Source organism: Pan troglodytes, chromosome 3 (assembly GCF_028858775.2).
Source record: "Pan troglodytes isolate AG18354 chromosome 3, NHGRI_mPanTro3-v2.0_pri, whole genome shotgun sequence".
Taxonomy (NCBI): domain Eukaryota; kingdom Metazoa; phylum Chordata; class Mammalia; order Primates; family Hominidae; genus Pan; species Pan troglodytes.
This window is the reverse complement of record NC_072401.2, coordinates 187,160,304-187,176,167: the sequence shown is the minus strand read 5'-3', so window position 1 is coordinate 187,176,167 and position 15,864 is coordinate 187,160,304. Positions and strand designations below refer to the sequence as shown.

The following is a 15,864-nucleotide window of genomic DNA, read 5'->3' as shown; positions in this document are numbered from 1 at the left end:
ATTGTTTGAGCCCAGGAGTTCAAGACTAGCCTGGGCAACAAAGTGGAGACCCGGTCTCTACGAAAAATAAATAAATAAAATAAAAATTTACAAGGACATTAAGTAATTTGGCCAAAGCCGCAGAGGTCGTAAGTAAATATTAATGCACTCGAAATTGCTAAATAACTTATTGTATTGATGATGCTCGTTTTAATTGAAAGCATGGAGGCTGTGGTCTGGCTGCTTTCGCTTCCAACAAAGTGCACTGCTGCGCTCCAAGCAGAAGATAAACAGGGAGACAGGTGTGACTTCAAGAGAGCGACGGACGCTGTAACCCGAAGCCCCCGCGCCCGCCGCGGCCCGGGAGGCTGCCCCAGCCGGCCGGGCTGCGCACTCCCGCGGGGCAGGCGCGGCTCTCGCTTCCAAAGTTGGAGCTCTCCGGGGTGGGAGGGGGCGGGGAGGACGGCGGGGCGGTGACGTCACCCCCAGCGGGGATAAAGCGCCCCCGCCCGGGTCGGGGCCAGGACGCTGCCCGGCGCGGAGTGGCTGCCCTGCGCGGGGACACTCAGAGCCCGGTGGGCAGGAGGAAGGCGGCATGCCCCAGACGGTGATCCTCCCGGGCCCTGCGCCCTGGGGCTTCAGGCTCTCAGGGGGCGTAGACTTCAACCAGCCTTTGGTCATCACCAGGGTAGGTGTCGGCATTCTTGCTTTTGCTGCGAGGTGGGGACTCCGGCGGCGTCCGGGGGGACGCAGTGGATGCCCCGGGGCCGAGGGCGGCCAGAAAGCGCGCGAGGGCGGGCGGACGGACGGGGCGCTGCTGGCTCCCGGGCTTCGGCGCCCAGCTCCGGGGGCGGCGGCAACTCCGTCAAGTGGCTGCGGAGCGGCTCAGAGATTTGACAAAGTCCGCTCTAAAGGTGTCCCATCCTCTGGGTCCCCAGCGACTTTCCGAGGAGATCCACTGGGCTCAGGGAATGCGAGGCTGCCAGGCTCGAGTGCCTCCTCCCCTTTAGGTTTTAAATGTTTTATATGTGATAACAGAAATAAAACACACCCCATCGCCCTTCCGTAACAAATGATGGGTCCCGGGTGGGAGAGACGAGGGACGGGCACCCCCTGGCATTCCCTGGAGCTGGCGCGCATCTGAGCGTTTTTCTCGTCCGGATGAAAAGTTCAGCAGCGCGCTGTTCGCGGGGCACGGCCTGCGTTGGCCAAACTGGAGCCGCTCCTATCAGCCCAGACAGGGGAAATATTCCTAATGCTTACTCCTCAGTTTCCAGGCACTTTGAGCACGTTTTCCAAAGCTGAGAACTTGGCTTAGGAATTACCAACTTCTACCTCTAGCTACAAAGAAAACGTGGCAGACAGTTTAGTTTACCTGATGCAAAGTAAACCACTCAGCCTAAAACGGAAAATAATGCTTTTAATGTCAAAGTCAAGCTTTACTTAGTGTTCTCTACTGTCTAATGAGAAAACAAGGTAAAAATAAAACCTCAGGGTTTCTCTCCTGTCAGTAAATTTGTAGAATTAATTCTAAAGCATTATTTGGTCTAGCTGGTTTTTTTCTAACACAATGTTTTTCTTCATAGAAAATTAATGTATTATTTCAGTTATCACATATAAAACATTTAATACCTAAAGGCGTAAACTTCCAGAATATTATACTTTTAGTTGCAGAGTATTATACTTTATTTTCTTGTATTCTTCTCATGCCATATTTTATAATTGTATGTGTTATAATCTGATTGATCTGCTCATACAGATTTTGAACAAGGTAATACCTTTTAAATTCTTTTTTATTTATATATGCCTATGAGATTTGGGAACCAACATCCTTTTAAAAATATGTCAAAATGTGTATCCTACAGACGCATACAATGGAACGTTTCAAGCCTTGTTTTACATTTTTCAAAAACATATAAACACATCTGACATGTGTTTTTATATGAAACATGAAAACTGTTCAACATACCCCCAAAAACGTTCCTAAGTAAATTAAGCAGAAAATGCTTCAGTGACCTGGGCCAAGCAATTCCTATTATAGATTTACCAACAAAAACAGTTTCCGTTATATCTACTAAGAAATATTTTAGTTTCTGGAGTATAGTTTTTATTTAAATTGAATAAGCTTTTGAATCCTAACACAGAATAAATCATATTTATATTAAATTCTAACCAAAATAATTTTGTCACGAAAACTTTTAAGGTATTTCTAAAAGAAATATTTTGCTATTATAGTATAATCGTATGTCAATATAATTAATCATATGCTTGAAATTTTGAGTTGTTGACATTATAAATGTTTATTTTAAAGCAGTACTTACATTCCAGAGTTGGACTACAATAGCTATTGGTAAATATATTTGATATAATGGCAGTTATTATTAGGGAAACCAATTCTATCTGGAATTTCTAACTCATAACTAATTTGTATCACTCATTTTTGACATTTGGTTCAATAACAGTTTATGACCAAATATTATTTCATTTGATTATGGCTTTTCTCTTTAATTAATTCTAGGACAGCAGGTAAAACCAAATTATTTTTGTATTCCAAGTGTCCCCAAAGCCAGGTATATAGTAGATTCTTATTGAATAAATAAGAACATTTATTTATTCAATAAGAACTTTTATGCTTTAGTGAACACCTAATTCAGAATATTTTCACTGAAATGATAAGAATATTGAAATTTGTTAAGGAAAAGAATAAAAAGTATTACAGAAAAGTATTACAGAAAAATAACTATCAGTATTGTTAAATGGTGAATTGTTGTACTGCTTTTAACATTTTAACACCATTTTGAAAGGCAGTGTGTGAGGTTGTAAGTGTGTTATTGTACTCTCTTGCTTGCCAGGCATTGATGGGAACCTTTTATATGCACGAACTCACTGAAATCTCACAATAATCTTTAGGAGAGTAGCAGTAGTGACAACCCCTTTTGCAAATGAGGAGAATGAGGCTTCAAAAGATTTATTAACCCGCCGATGATCACAAGCAGTGGGACCAGCTCTGACGCTAGGTCTGCCTGCCTCCAAAGCCTGCATTCTGAAGGCCACATGTGAAAATGGACACTTGTTCCAATATTTCTAAAGAGTTGTTTTGTGCCATCCTATTCATCACTGGCCTTATTGATTCTGTCTTCAACATCTGCCACTTTCCATTTTTTCTACTACTGTCCCTCTTCAAGATTTCCTAGCTCCATGCCTAGACATTAGGCTCCCCGGTCCAATTCACACAGCATATTCTTACCATCTCTAGAAAATGCCAAATTGCTCCTTTCTCATTCTTAAAAATCCTTCAGCGGCATCACTGGTTTGTAGAGAGTGAAATGCATGTCTTAGCACAACATTCATGACTTTTCACCATCTGCTATCCCAATTTGAGTTGCTAACTTCATTTCTTTCCTCTCCCTTCTTTGTCTCTCCCTTTCTTCCCCTTGTTCCACACGTAGGCAGTGGTACCGCCCTCTGGACTACTTACGATTTCCCTGACATGTCTTTGCTCCTGATACCATTTTTCCCCAGATTTCTTTTCCCCACACCACACCACTGTCCTCTATGCCTGTGGAAACCACTCAAATGCCTCTCCCCAAGCCTTCTTTCAGTAACAGCCATCTCATCCGGTTGATTACTGTAGCTTTCGGCCTGTATAACCCCTCCTTATGTCATGCCTGTACCAGATGTTCCACTGCATCTGTATCCCACCAGATTGCACATTCCCCGAAGGCAGAAACCTTCTAATTTGGGGGCCATTCAGGGCCTAGCACAGTGCCTAGTAGATCATATGTGTTGTAGAATAAATATAGACACAGTATGAATGATTGACTAGATTGTTCCCTTTTTACATGACTTTATTATAAATAGGTATAGAATGTGTTCTCAAAAATATTTCACAAAAAGATAAGTGAGAATTGTTCTATTGTGAGTTGATTTGTCATGTTTTTGTTTTGTTTTGTTGAGACAGAGTCTCGCTCTGTCTCCCAGGCTGGACTGCAGTGGAGTGATCTCGCCTCACTGCAACCTCCGCCTCCCGAGTTCAAGCGATTCTCCTGCCTCAGCCTTCCAAGTAGCTGGGACTACAAGCACCCGCCACCATACCCAGCTAATATATATATATATATATTTTTTTTTTTTTTAGTAGAGATAGGGTTTCACCATATTGGCCAGGCTACTCTCAAACTCCTGACCTCAGGCGATCCGCCCACCTCAGCTTCCCAAAGTGATTACAGACGTGAACCACCACGCCTGGCTGATTTGTCAGTTTTAAATAAGTTCTTAATATACAAAGAATTGAAATACCAATATCTACACTTAAAGCCACAAAAAGTCCCATAAACGAGATGTGTTTAATCGAGTCCTCATTAAATCAGCTTTTGTCCTCCTACAAGCTATACCCTTCACTCCCCGCCTCACACTATACAAACACAGACGACAGCAATACTGCTGGACAATGGGGCTCCAACCAGAGTGTGTAGGAGAGTGACAAATATAACTGCCTCCATCAATTGAAATTACAGTTCACAAAATTAGGACACAGGGCCCTCATGCCCGTAATTGTTTACAATCCAAATAGCCAGATGAATCTTTGTATTATAAAAAGATCAAAAGTAAGGTAAATCAAACACCAGACATTCTCAAAGCAAATTTTTAGCAACTGGTTGTGATAAACACAATTTTTAGGAAAGCAGTTTCTAGGCAATAAGTGTGATAGACCTTGTGCAATATAAAATTTCAGTTTGGGATGTTCAGTTTAGGGGAGGGAGTTGTTATTTCAAACACCGTGTATAACTGGTCTAAGCATTTCACAGAAGAATTTGAAGGTTCACTTCTTTAAGTGAGCATGTTTTCTTTTTATAAGAAGCTTCTAAAGAGTCTAAGTTTTTGGACCATCCAGAAGCTGGATCTACTCTCACAGACAAGTTGCAAATCATTTGCTTTGACAAGATTTCAATATGGAATATAGTAATCCCCTCTCATCCACAGGGGACACATTCCAAGACCCCCAGTGGTTGCCTGAAACCTACATTAGTACAAACCCTATATATATATGTGTGTGTGTTTTTTCCTATGCATGCATACCTATGATAAAGTTTAATTTATAATTGGGCACAGCGCTCTTGCACTTTGGGGCCATTATTAAGTGAAATAAGGGTTGCTTGAACCCAAGCACTGCAATACTGTGACAGCCGATCTGATAACTAAGACTTCGAAGTGATTTACAGGTGAAGAGTGTAGCATAGACAATGTGGATACGCTGGACAAAGGGATGATCCATGACCCAGGTGGGACAGAGTAAGACTTCATCGCGCTACTCAGCACAGCTGCAATTTAACACTTATGAGTTGTTTACTTCTCAAATATTCCAATTACTATTTGTAGGCTGCAGTTGGTCTCGGATAACTGAAACTGCAGAAAATAAAACCGTGAATAAGGGGAGGCTAGTGTACAGGGCAAGCTTCTTTTGTGTACATGATATAAAATGATTGTCTATATCTGATGCCAGTGTGTCTTTTCTCACTAAAATTTCTTCCCCCTCTTCACTCCTCCCTCCTTCCTATGCAGAGCACATCCAAGATCAAGATTATTATAACTGAGAATGCTATATGAGCTTGAGTACCAATATAGAAAAAGTTAGTGTGTTCCTAATTTGTGCAGGCTTTAAGATAGAAAAGTGTATGACTTTAACATAAACTACTTTTGAAATTTCATGTAATATAAACTACCTTTGAAGTTTAAACTTTTAGAAAGGACTGTTTGCAATGGAATGCAGTTCTTTTCCAGGGTAAAACACAAATGTAGTGGAAAGGTTGATGTAAATAAAAACCTATTCAATTTTGTTCTAACACAGACTGTGTCTACGTGGAAGTACTGGTTCGTGTGTAACTCATACATCCCACAAGTATCTACTGTGTGCAGAATGTCTCGTATGTGAAAGACACTGTGGGCATATAATTGTGGCTTAGATGGGCTTCTAACCCCTGAGAAGATAATATATCAGCAGAAAAAAAGGAACATGTATATGAACTGCCATCACACAACCTATCCAGAATTCCGCAAGAAAAGTATGGTCAAAGAGCTAGGAGGTGTTGAAGGAAAGATTACCTGCAGGAGAGGCAATGTGAGATGATAGAAGATTCTGAGCTATAGAGCGAGGCGGACCCAGATGGGAATTTCAGGTTTTCTCAGGATGTGGGACCCTAACCAAGCTTCTTATACTTTCCAAGCATCCATTTTCTCATTTTAAAAAAGAGATAACTATGTTGTAAGATTGTCTTAAGAATTACGTGAGATAATAGTTCTCGATAGTAATACAGTGATGGTTCTCAGCCCTGGCAGCATGTTAAAGCCGCCCATGTGACTTCTGAACACGCCCATGCCCAGGTGCATGCAGAGATTCTAATATAACCAGTGTGGGGTGTGGCTCTAGAAATGTCTTTGGCAGGCAGGTGCTGCAGGGCTGTGGATGCCAAGGAGGCACGCGGAGTCTATTTGCTAGGGATGGAGAATGAACAATGGGGTTTCTCATGATTTCGGTCCGTGCCTGCCCTGCAGTTCTTCAGTGTGTGCTTGTCTTGCTCCGTAACTATTTCAGTCGTTTTTATTAACAGAAACATCATCTCAGGACCATGTCTCGGGCTTGCCTTACATCTCCACATAAATAGGACATTATAGATGCTTTATCTGTGTTTTCAGTTAGCTTTTTTTTCCCCAACAGATCCAAGTAATATAAGTTGATGTGAATAACAGAAATCATCTGAGGCGCTTGTTAAAAGCATAAATTCCCTGGCTCCTCTCCTAGAGATTCTGTTCCTGATTCCGAGCATCTGGAATAGGACTGGAGCCTTTAATGTTCAGCAAGGGCCCCAGGTGATTCTTATAATCACACAAGTTTGAAAACATGGTGCTAAGTGATTCACTGCAGTACCGTGTTCAATGATCTCTCTGGTACTTTTGATATTTGAGACCCTAATGAACCTAAATAAAAAATAATCTGCTGATAAACACTATGCCTCATTTCAGCTCTCTCTTCTCCTAATTTGGGAAAACAGTAATAAACTGTGCATGCTAATACAAAGTAATATAATAAGGAAAGAATATAATAATGCAATAAAGTAATAATATAAAGTAATGCAGGGAAAACAGATTGTTTAACTTAGTAAAATCAGGCCAATTTCGCAGTCATTTTCTGATCACTGGGCTCGCTGAACTTGAAAACGAGGAAAAAGTAAAGGCATCATGTTTTCTCCTTCTCTCTCATTCCTCTCTCTATTTCCTTTTTCTTATCAACTCTCTCCTTAGAGGTCTCAGGACAGCAATAACCAGGTTGAATACAAAATGAGAAGTGGGATCTGGCCATCACTATCAACCACCTGTCCTAGCTGACTTCTGAAGGAGCTGGTGACATAGCTGTACAGCTGCTCAGCAGCAAAGCCGCAGGTTACTTAGACACCTCTTCTCCTCTGAAAGCCAGAGCCAGTTTTCCTTGTCCAGCCTGTCTTAGAGAGTTGTAATGGTCAAAGGTGTGAGAAGGAGCTTTGCAAATGTAACATTTTGCATAAGTAAAAGATGGTATTATTTAGTATTCATATTGTTAGTAAATTTTAGTAATATTCAGTATCTAAGATATTCAACTTAGATATCCAATAGTTATTCATTATGTAAGTCCAATATCAGGGGTATGGCTCTAGATATCAATAGATATTGGACTTAGATAATGAAAAGCTATTGTTCAGATGTGTGTTTAAAATTAGTGTGGACACATGCAGAAACAAACCTCCACTCATCCCACCTTACACTCATCCTAACCAGAGCTAAAAGAAAAGTTAGACTTTTCCAAATCAGAATTGAGTGTTACATAACTTAACTCTATTGAGGTATATTAGAAAATCTAAGTTAGGCTCTGACAGCAAATATGTTGAGATACACCTGCTTGTGTGTTTTCTTTGTTTGTTTGTTTTGTTTTGTTTTTGGTGAGGGGAGGAGTTCTACCTCTGTTGCCCAGGCTGGCGTGCAGTGGTGCAATCATAGCTCTCTGTGGCCTCAAACTCCTGGGCTCAAGCAGTCCTCCTCCCTCGGCCTCCTGAGCAGCTGGGACTACAGGTGTGCACCACTATGCCTAGCTTTTTAAAAATATATTTTTTTGTAGAGACAGGGTCCCGCTATTTTGCCCAGGCTGGTCTCAAACTCCTAGCCTCAAGCAATCCTTCCACCTCAGCCTCCCAAAGCACTGGGATTACAGGCATGAGCCATCATGCCTGGCCCTGTGTTTTAACTCAAAGAAAATTATTCTAGTCTTAGACATTTAAAAATAGAAAATACTGATTTTGAAAAATTAGAGGAAATTAAAAGTTTAAGATTATTTTTATCCTTACAAGTCACTTTGGGGATGGAAACTTTTGTTCTACTAACAGTTCTGGGTCTGAGAATGTTTCTAAATGGAAAACAGCTATGAAATGCCTCCCAAAGGCTAAGATATAATAACCCCCAGTTGTCTTCACCCAGCTTCTATTAACTGTTCCTACTGGGAAATCATTGTGATAGCTACAGTGAGGTGATCATAGAAATAAAGTGAGTACAATAAACATTTTAGTAATGAGACAGAAGATCCAGGACACAAGACAACTTATTATTTTAGCAATTTTATTTATTTAGATGAACTTGTATCTTCCTTAGAACCACAATTAGATAGCTAGAATAAGCAAATAAAGAAAAAGCAAATGAATTACTGATCCCTAAATAAAGCATTAGAAATAATCTAGTTTCTTCCTGGAGCAGTTTGAGATTTGACTTAGTAGTATGTATTGTTCTGCTCTAGTAGAAACTCACAAACATAGCAATGACAAGTTGACATTAAAAGCTATAATCTTTGGGTATATAGGGACTAGTTGTTTTTTATATAAGCTCTGACTTAAATGCTTTTTAACTGATTCTTCAATTATTCTAAATACTGGGGTATACACTGTGAAGTATTAAAAATATACATCATATTGTACATATCCTCAAGAGGACCCAGTCTATTTGGGAAGACAGACAATACACGAGTAAATAAACAAACATAAAAGTACAAATAATTTTCGTTAAGGAAATAGGATGTAATGTTGAAAAATGATGAGGGAAGGACTAGAGAAGCTACTTCAGATGTTTGGCGAAGTCTTTCTGAGAGTGCAGCATTTGAACCTAGACCTAAAGGTTGAGAAGGAGTGAAGAGTAAGGGAAGCATTTCAGGCAGAAATAAGAGTGCGTGAAAACCCCCAGAAAGGGCACAAGCTTGGCCTACATGAGGAACTAAAAGGAAATCAGAATGGCCACAGCACCATGGATGTGGGAGAGCAGGAATAATGTAAGACGATATGAGAGAAGTAGGCAAGGTAAGACCCATGTGAGGTCTAGGCAGAGGTGTATAATTGGAATTTACCCAGAAAAATTGGGAGTAGGTTTATTGATCAAAAGAATCATTGGCTTTAACTGAATATGCAACAGTAATAACTACAAACTTCCTATTTTTAAATATTTTAAAGTATGGGAAACCATATTTTTCCCATATTCTGTATTCTTAAGTATTTCTTTTATTCTTGCCCCTGAAAAACATGTGGACAGCATAAAATTGGATCTCACTTCTTCACCTAGTTTGATAGTCTCTGTTTTTTAAGTAATGTGTTTAGATGATTTACATTTAATGTAATTGCTGCTATGGTTTAATTAAAATCTACTGTCTTGCTAGTTTTGTTTCATCTGTCCTTCATTCGTGGAGAAGAGACCATGAGTGAATACAAACTTCCTTTGTCTCTGTGGTTTCCGGGAGTTCTGTACGCTCATGTTAACTCACACTGGATCTTTAGCAATTTGTTAATAATTTTAGCTGAATTCTTCATAACAGCTAGTATGGGAGCCCCATCTTCCTCCATGCCCTGCTCCATGCAGGTGAGCCTGTGCTCATGTCTTGCCTTTGCTTGAAGGCACCTGTCTTTCCTTAGATTTCAAGTTTATTGCCCTGTGACTTCAGCTCTCTGAAGGGTTCAAGAGAAGTTATAATTTTGTGTATTATCTGGCCTCTTCTTGTTAGTCTCTACAGATTTCTAAACAAAGTGCAATAGACTGGGTGGCTTACAAATAACATAAATTTATTTCTCACTGTTCTGGAGACCGGAAATCCAAGGTTAGGATACCAGCATGGTTGGGTTCTGGTGAGGAAACTCTTCTGGGTTGCAGACACCTCACTTGTTATTGTTTCCTCCTTATTGGAGGCAAGAGAGCTGAGCGCTCTCTCTCAGGCCTTTTTCATAAGGGCACTAATCCCATTCATGAGGGCTCCTCACTTCTGACCTAATTACCCCCCAAAAGTCCCTCCTCCAAATACCATCACATTGTGGTTAGGATTTCAACATTTGAGTTTTGGGGGGAGATAAACTGTCCATTGCATGCCTCTTACGTGAATTTTAAAGATGATAAATAGTAAGGATTGCTATATTTGGATTGAAAGCAGTTTCAACCTGAATATAAAAGATGCCTAAATATAGTAAAACTCTATTCCCAGATAGAGACTTCTGGGTGATGAAAAATAAAAAATAATTTTTTAAAACAAAAAAATGTATGATTCACACTGGGAATTATGTAAGATGTTTTAAAAGAGAGTAACAGATACAAGGATATGAAATGTGGTTAGTAAGAAACAAAATCATTCAACAGGATGAGAAAATAGACCTAACTCAACTGACCAACTAAGAGTTATCTTTAGTTAGATTTACAGTCTTTCTGCCCAATTAAACATTTAAAATGTTACCAGGCTGAAATACAAATGTCAGGCACAAAACTCAAGATACTGCGGGATGTTGGTTTTTAAATAGTGCCATGATTTCTTCCAGATTACACCAGGAAGCAAGGCGGCAGCTGCCAACCTGTGTCCTGGAGATGTCATCCTGGCTATTGACGGCTTTGGGACAGAGTCCATGACTCATGCTGATGCGCAGGACAGGATTAAAGCAGCAGCTCACCAGCTGTGTCTCAAAATTGACAGGTGCTTCTTAACTAATGGTGCTTAAATCTGATCTGTTTTGCAGGAGAACCTGAACCAGAACTATAAATAACTTCATCCTCCCAGCAAGGAGTGCCACAGACCTAGTGTTTTGGCTGACTTTTTATATATCAGCTACTTAATTCTTTACTAAAGTCAGTCAATCTAGCAGTTGTTGACAAATCATTTCTAGAAAGGATTCTCTGGAATGTTAGAATAATAAAAGAGGCTAAAAGAATTTGTTCCAGTAATAACCCAGTTAATTAACTATGAAACTAGAACTATTAGCCACATAAACACTGAACAACACAACTAGTTATATCACTGTTCTCAGTGTGGTAGAGAATGGAATGGAATGGAATGGAGAGATTCCCCTGAAATAATCTCTTGACTTGCCCGACTGTAATTATATTAAAAACTGGTTGCTAATATCCTGTCTGCCATTGGCTGTTTTGTACACAATTCAGCCCAGAAGAATGTTACAGGTGTGAGAGTGCATATGCACGTGGGCATGTGAAATACTGAGACGCTTCTGACCCCACCCCGCAAAAACACTAAGAAATTGAGCCTGATCTCTTGCCATCAGATCCCTGATCCAAAACTGAACCATGATAATAATAATTTGTTATAGTGGTTGTTAGTGTGTGTTTATCCTGTTATGATTGTACTCACAGTTTTCCCTGCTGTGGTACAGAAGGATCAATCAATCCACCAATCTGCTGTTTCCTTGGGGTGAAATAGATTCTTTCGCTCTCTATGCATAACCTGTGTTCATGCCAAGCACACAGTCCCTTAGGAGCCGCTAGGTCCCAGGCAGGTGCATGAGAAGGGTTGGACAAAGCACATTTCCTTGATGCCAGTAACAAATCCACCTGGCAGATCACTCACTGTCTTCTGCAGTGGCCTCGGTAGGACTGGAGGGAAGTAGGGAGGTCTAGGGAGCTTGCCTGGTGGTCATCTGCAGAGTGTGCCTGCAGAGTCTCCCTCTCCTGTTTCCCACATGCCTTGCAGGCCTCCTTCCTCCAGAAACTGCGCAGCGTACTCCAGGCAATTTTTATCTAGTCTGCCGTACCCAAAAGGACATTAAAAATGTACGACTTCGGCCGGGTGTGGTGGCTCCCGCCTGTAATCCTAGCACTTTGGGAGGCCGAACTGGGCGGATCACTTGAGGTCCAGAGTTCACGACCAGCCTGGCCAACTGGTGAAACCCCGGCTCTACTAAAAATACAAAAATTAGCCAGGCGTGGTGGTGGGCACCTGTAATCCCAGCTACTCGGGAAGCTGAGGGAGGAGAATTGCTTGGACCCAGGAGGAGGAGGTTGCAGTGAGTCAAGATTTCGCCACTGCACTCCAGCCTGCTTGACAGAGGGAGACAACATCAAAAGAAAAAAAAACGGGGGGGAAGACTAATTATGTGGGAAAATACAGAATAATCAGCAAAAAAAAAAAAAAATTTGTTTTGCATAAGTTAGTGAGGGTTGCTAGTATTTTCACAAACATAAGAACATAAGGGGAAATTAAAGTATGCTAAAACTGAAAGTACCATTAGAATTTGAAGTTTACAAATTTTATTTTATTTCCAGGGGAGAAACTCACTTATGGTCTCCACAAGTATCTGAAGATGGGAAAGCCCATCCTTTCAAAATCAACTTAGAATCAGAACCACAGGTATGCGTTTTAGAGCAAATGATACACACTGTATTTCCTTTTAAATCATGGGGATGCCTTCCAAGGGGAGGAAGAGACAAATAGAAAAATTGGAACAAGCCACCTATGAAGCTGTTGTCTGTCATTCCTCTCCGAGATTAATTTATATGATCCGTGTTTTCTTACATCAAGAAAAAGAAGTGTTCCTATGTGAACATCTTGTTGAAAGACAAAATATGCTCCCATCAGAAAGAATTTGGCTAAATCTACAGAGTCCACTTATTATTTTTTCATTTCTTATGATGGACTTCTGTGAAATGACCGTGAGGTAATCTAAGGAGTTTAAGTTGTTAAAACAAAGCAAAGCAAAAATAAGGTCTGCCATTTGAAACAGGTGTCTCCAATCTACTGTTACTGTGAATTTCAATCCTTCGAGGTCTTCACCCAGATCTCATTCTGCATTCTTCTTTAATTCTCATTTCTGGGATTCTATAATTAAATTTCCTCTAAGAAAAGAGTGTTGCCTAGTGTGATGATGGTGATATTCTGCCGTTACAGCTGAATTATAAAAGACAAAGGGTTTTCTCTGGAGGCAACTGTAATAAACTAAACTAATCATCTGATGCTTATCTATGTCTACTTTCAAAAGGTCCAAAAAACCTGAAATTAAATCAAATCTTGATTGTGATGTACTCAGAAATCTAATTAAGAATAGCATTTTGTGACCCCTACATAGAAGCTCTAAAGGTTTAGAGATACAGATACATGAATTTACCATCCCTTTTGAAACACATGTTCCTGCTAAACTGATTAGATATTCCCAGCATGTAGTTGTTCTATATAACTGATGAAAGGGAACTGAAAACGTATTTGTAATTTATGTTTAGCAGTATTTCCCCTTTCAAGAAAAGCAACTCCTGAATTTGTCCTTCAAGTTTTCCACTTGTCTCCGTAAGCCTCTGATCTCTTTTGTGAAAAGATGTTGAATAACATCAGTACATGTATCTCCTAGGGCTTCTCAAAAATTAGAATAAAATAATACAAGCAAAGAAGTTGGCACATTGAGTTATTCATAGAAATACTCAAGTAAGTGGTAGCTGTCCTTATTATCAGTACGTCACCCCCACCCCAGGCTGGGATCCGAAAGTCTCCTGGCGTTTCTTGCTGGTAAGATAGTTAGCTGCCTATGTGATAGGACATCCTAGAGGCTAGGAATGCCTTCTTCATTGCTATTACGAGGGTCATAACAAATGGATCAAAGCTTTATTTTCAGTTAAAATATAATCTCTCCAGGAGAAGAAGGATCCTGAGTAATGTAATCTTTAGAGGAAGTGAGTTTATTAGATTGTTGTCCTAGAGTTTTGAGTAAAGGGAAGGTAGAGTCTGAATCTAAAATCCACTAAAAGCAAAAGTAGGAGAAAATAAGCCCCAAAAGGAGTGAGCAGGACAGAGAATATATTCATGAAGGCAGGAAGCTTGAGGCTGTTGTCTTCCCTCTGAGTCCCTCCAGCTCAATAAATAGCCCACAGCTCAATAAATAGCTGACAAATGGATGAAAGGAACTGGAGGGCCTAAAAATGAGCTGTGCATTTTCTAACATTGCCAGGACCTGTCCTGGGAGCCAGTTCTCAAAATGGTGTTCTGCCATCACTCTCAGCTGTTGCATGGAAAGTAATCTTGAAAGTTGAGTGGGGCCAGGCGCATTGACTCACACCTATAATCCTTTGGGAGGCAGAGGCAAAAAGATTGCTTGAGCCCTGGAGTTTGAGGCCAGCCTGGGCAACATGGTGAGACCCCATTTCTATAAATTTTAAAAATTAACCAGGGCATGGTGGTACACACCTGTAAGTCCCAGCTACATGGAAGGCTGAGGTGGGAGGAGTGCTTGAGCCCAGGATGTCGAGGCTGCAGTGAGCTGTGATTGCACCACTGCACTCCAGCTTGGGTGACAGAGCAAGACCCTGTCTCAAAAAAAAAAAGAAAAGAAAAGAAAAGAAAGTTGAGTGGGATACTTAGGCTAGGTAAGACTTTTGCTCTTTGGGGTAAGTGAGCAAAAGAAAATGGATGGCACAGATAATAAATATAATGAGAAGGGATCTGAATGCTGATGGCGACTCCCCCTGACATACTAGGTGGGCTGGTGAATAATGACACCTCTAGTCAACATTTTCTTTGCTAGAAGAAAATAGTGGAAGAAAAAAGGAAAGTTCTTGAGGTAGAGTTCTCACTTGTATCTAGCCTTTTGCAGAGATGCCCAGGCTGACCTGCTTCCTCCCACCGTCATCAATTTATCACCTGGAGGTGACACATGAGAAAAAGAGACTATATGGTGCTTTTAAGAATTAAAGTCAATAGACATGCACTTATTGACCACTCAGCCTCTTATCATTACCTGGACCAACCAGATGGGACTCTGCATTTCCTTTTCCCTACACAGCACACATCCAATATTGCACTGCATCCTTTGCAAATTATTTTTCCATGCAAGAATTTCTCCTAATTTTTAAACCCAATTTCGTTAATATGAGATGCAAGAAATGAGGCCAACTAGATAGATCTGACCGAAGTACCAAATCCCCAGTGATCCTTCATCATGGTTGCATCCCTCACCCCAGCATGTAAGTAATTCAGCAAGTATTTACTAAGCACAAAGTGAGTTTAGACCAGGATGGGAGCCCGCGTTTTGCTAACATCTCTCCAGAATTGGAGTTTAAGGGTAATTTTCCAAGTTGTAGCTCTAGCATAGGCTTCTATTGCAAGTCTATGAGTATTAATTTATGACTATGGTTATTCTAAGGATGGGATTTTAAGGCATAATCCTAATTTTAAATACTCTGACCTCTTGTCAAGCATGTATTGGCCCTTGTGTCCTACATTTGGGGGTTAGAAAATATGAATATTTACAATACTACAAATGAGAAAAAGGAGATTAAATTGTTTTTTTTTTTAAAGGTTGAGATTAGGTTAAGGGCTATAGCAGCCAGTCAGATGGAGCCTTGAAACATTCCATGACTTTGCGTCATGACTAATTCTTACTGACATCCTCTCCAAGAGGCCGGTGTTTGAAATGCTCCAAGATAAGAACAATTCAGTTCTACTAATGAACCAAAGGATTTCTACTCCTTATGAGACTCTTAGGCCAGATTTCTGCACGGCCAGTTTATGTAACTTGGTACTTCAGGACAGACATTCCCTACACAAAAATAACTAAATTGCAGTGTATCTCCTGC

General features: G+C 40.5%; 1 protein-coding gene across 4 annotated transcripts in view; it reads left to right on the top strand.

The window, feature by feature from the left end:
- Positions 1-475: 475 nt before the first annotated feature.
- Positions 476-15,864, top strand: part of PDLIM3 (PDZ and LIM domain 3) — a 33,740-nt gene continuing 18,351 nt past the window's right edge. For 3 of the 4 annotated variants that reach the window (XM_003950486.3, XM_517562.5, XM_003310585.3), the window contains exons 1-3: positions 476-667; positions 10,839-10,990; positions 12,571-12,655. In XM_003950486.3, the coding sequence (XP_003950535.1) occupies positions 575-667; positions 10,839-10,990; positions 12,571-12,655 (330 nt within the window). In that variant the 5' untranslated portion in view covers positions 476-574. The remainder of the gene's footprint in view (positions 668-10,838; positions 10,991-12,570; positions 12,656-15,864) is intronic. The other variant, XM_003950487.3, reaches the window with a different exon arrangement.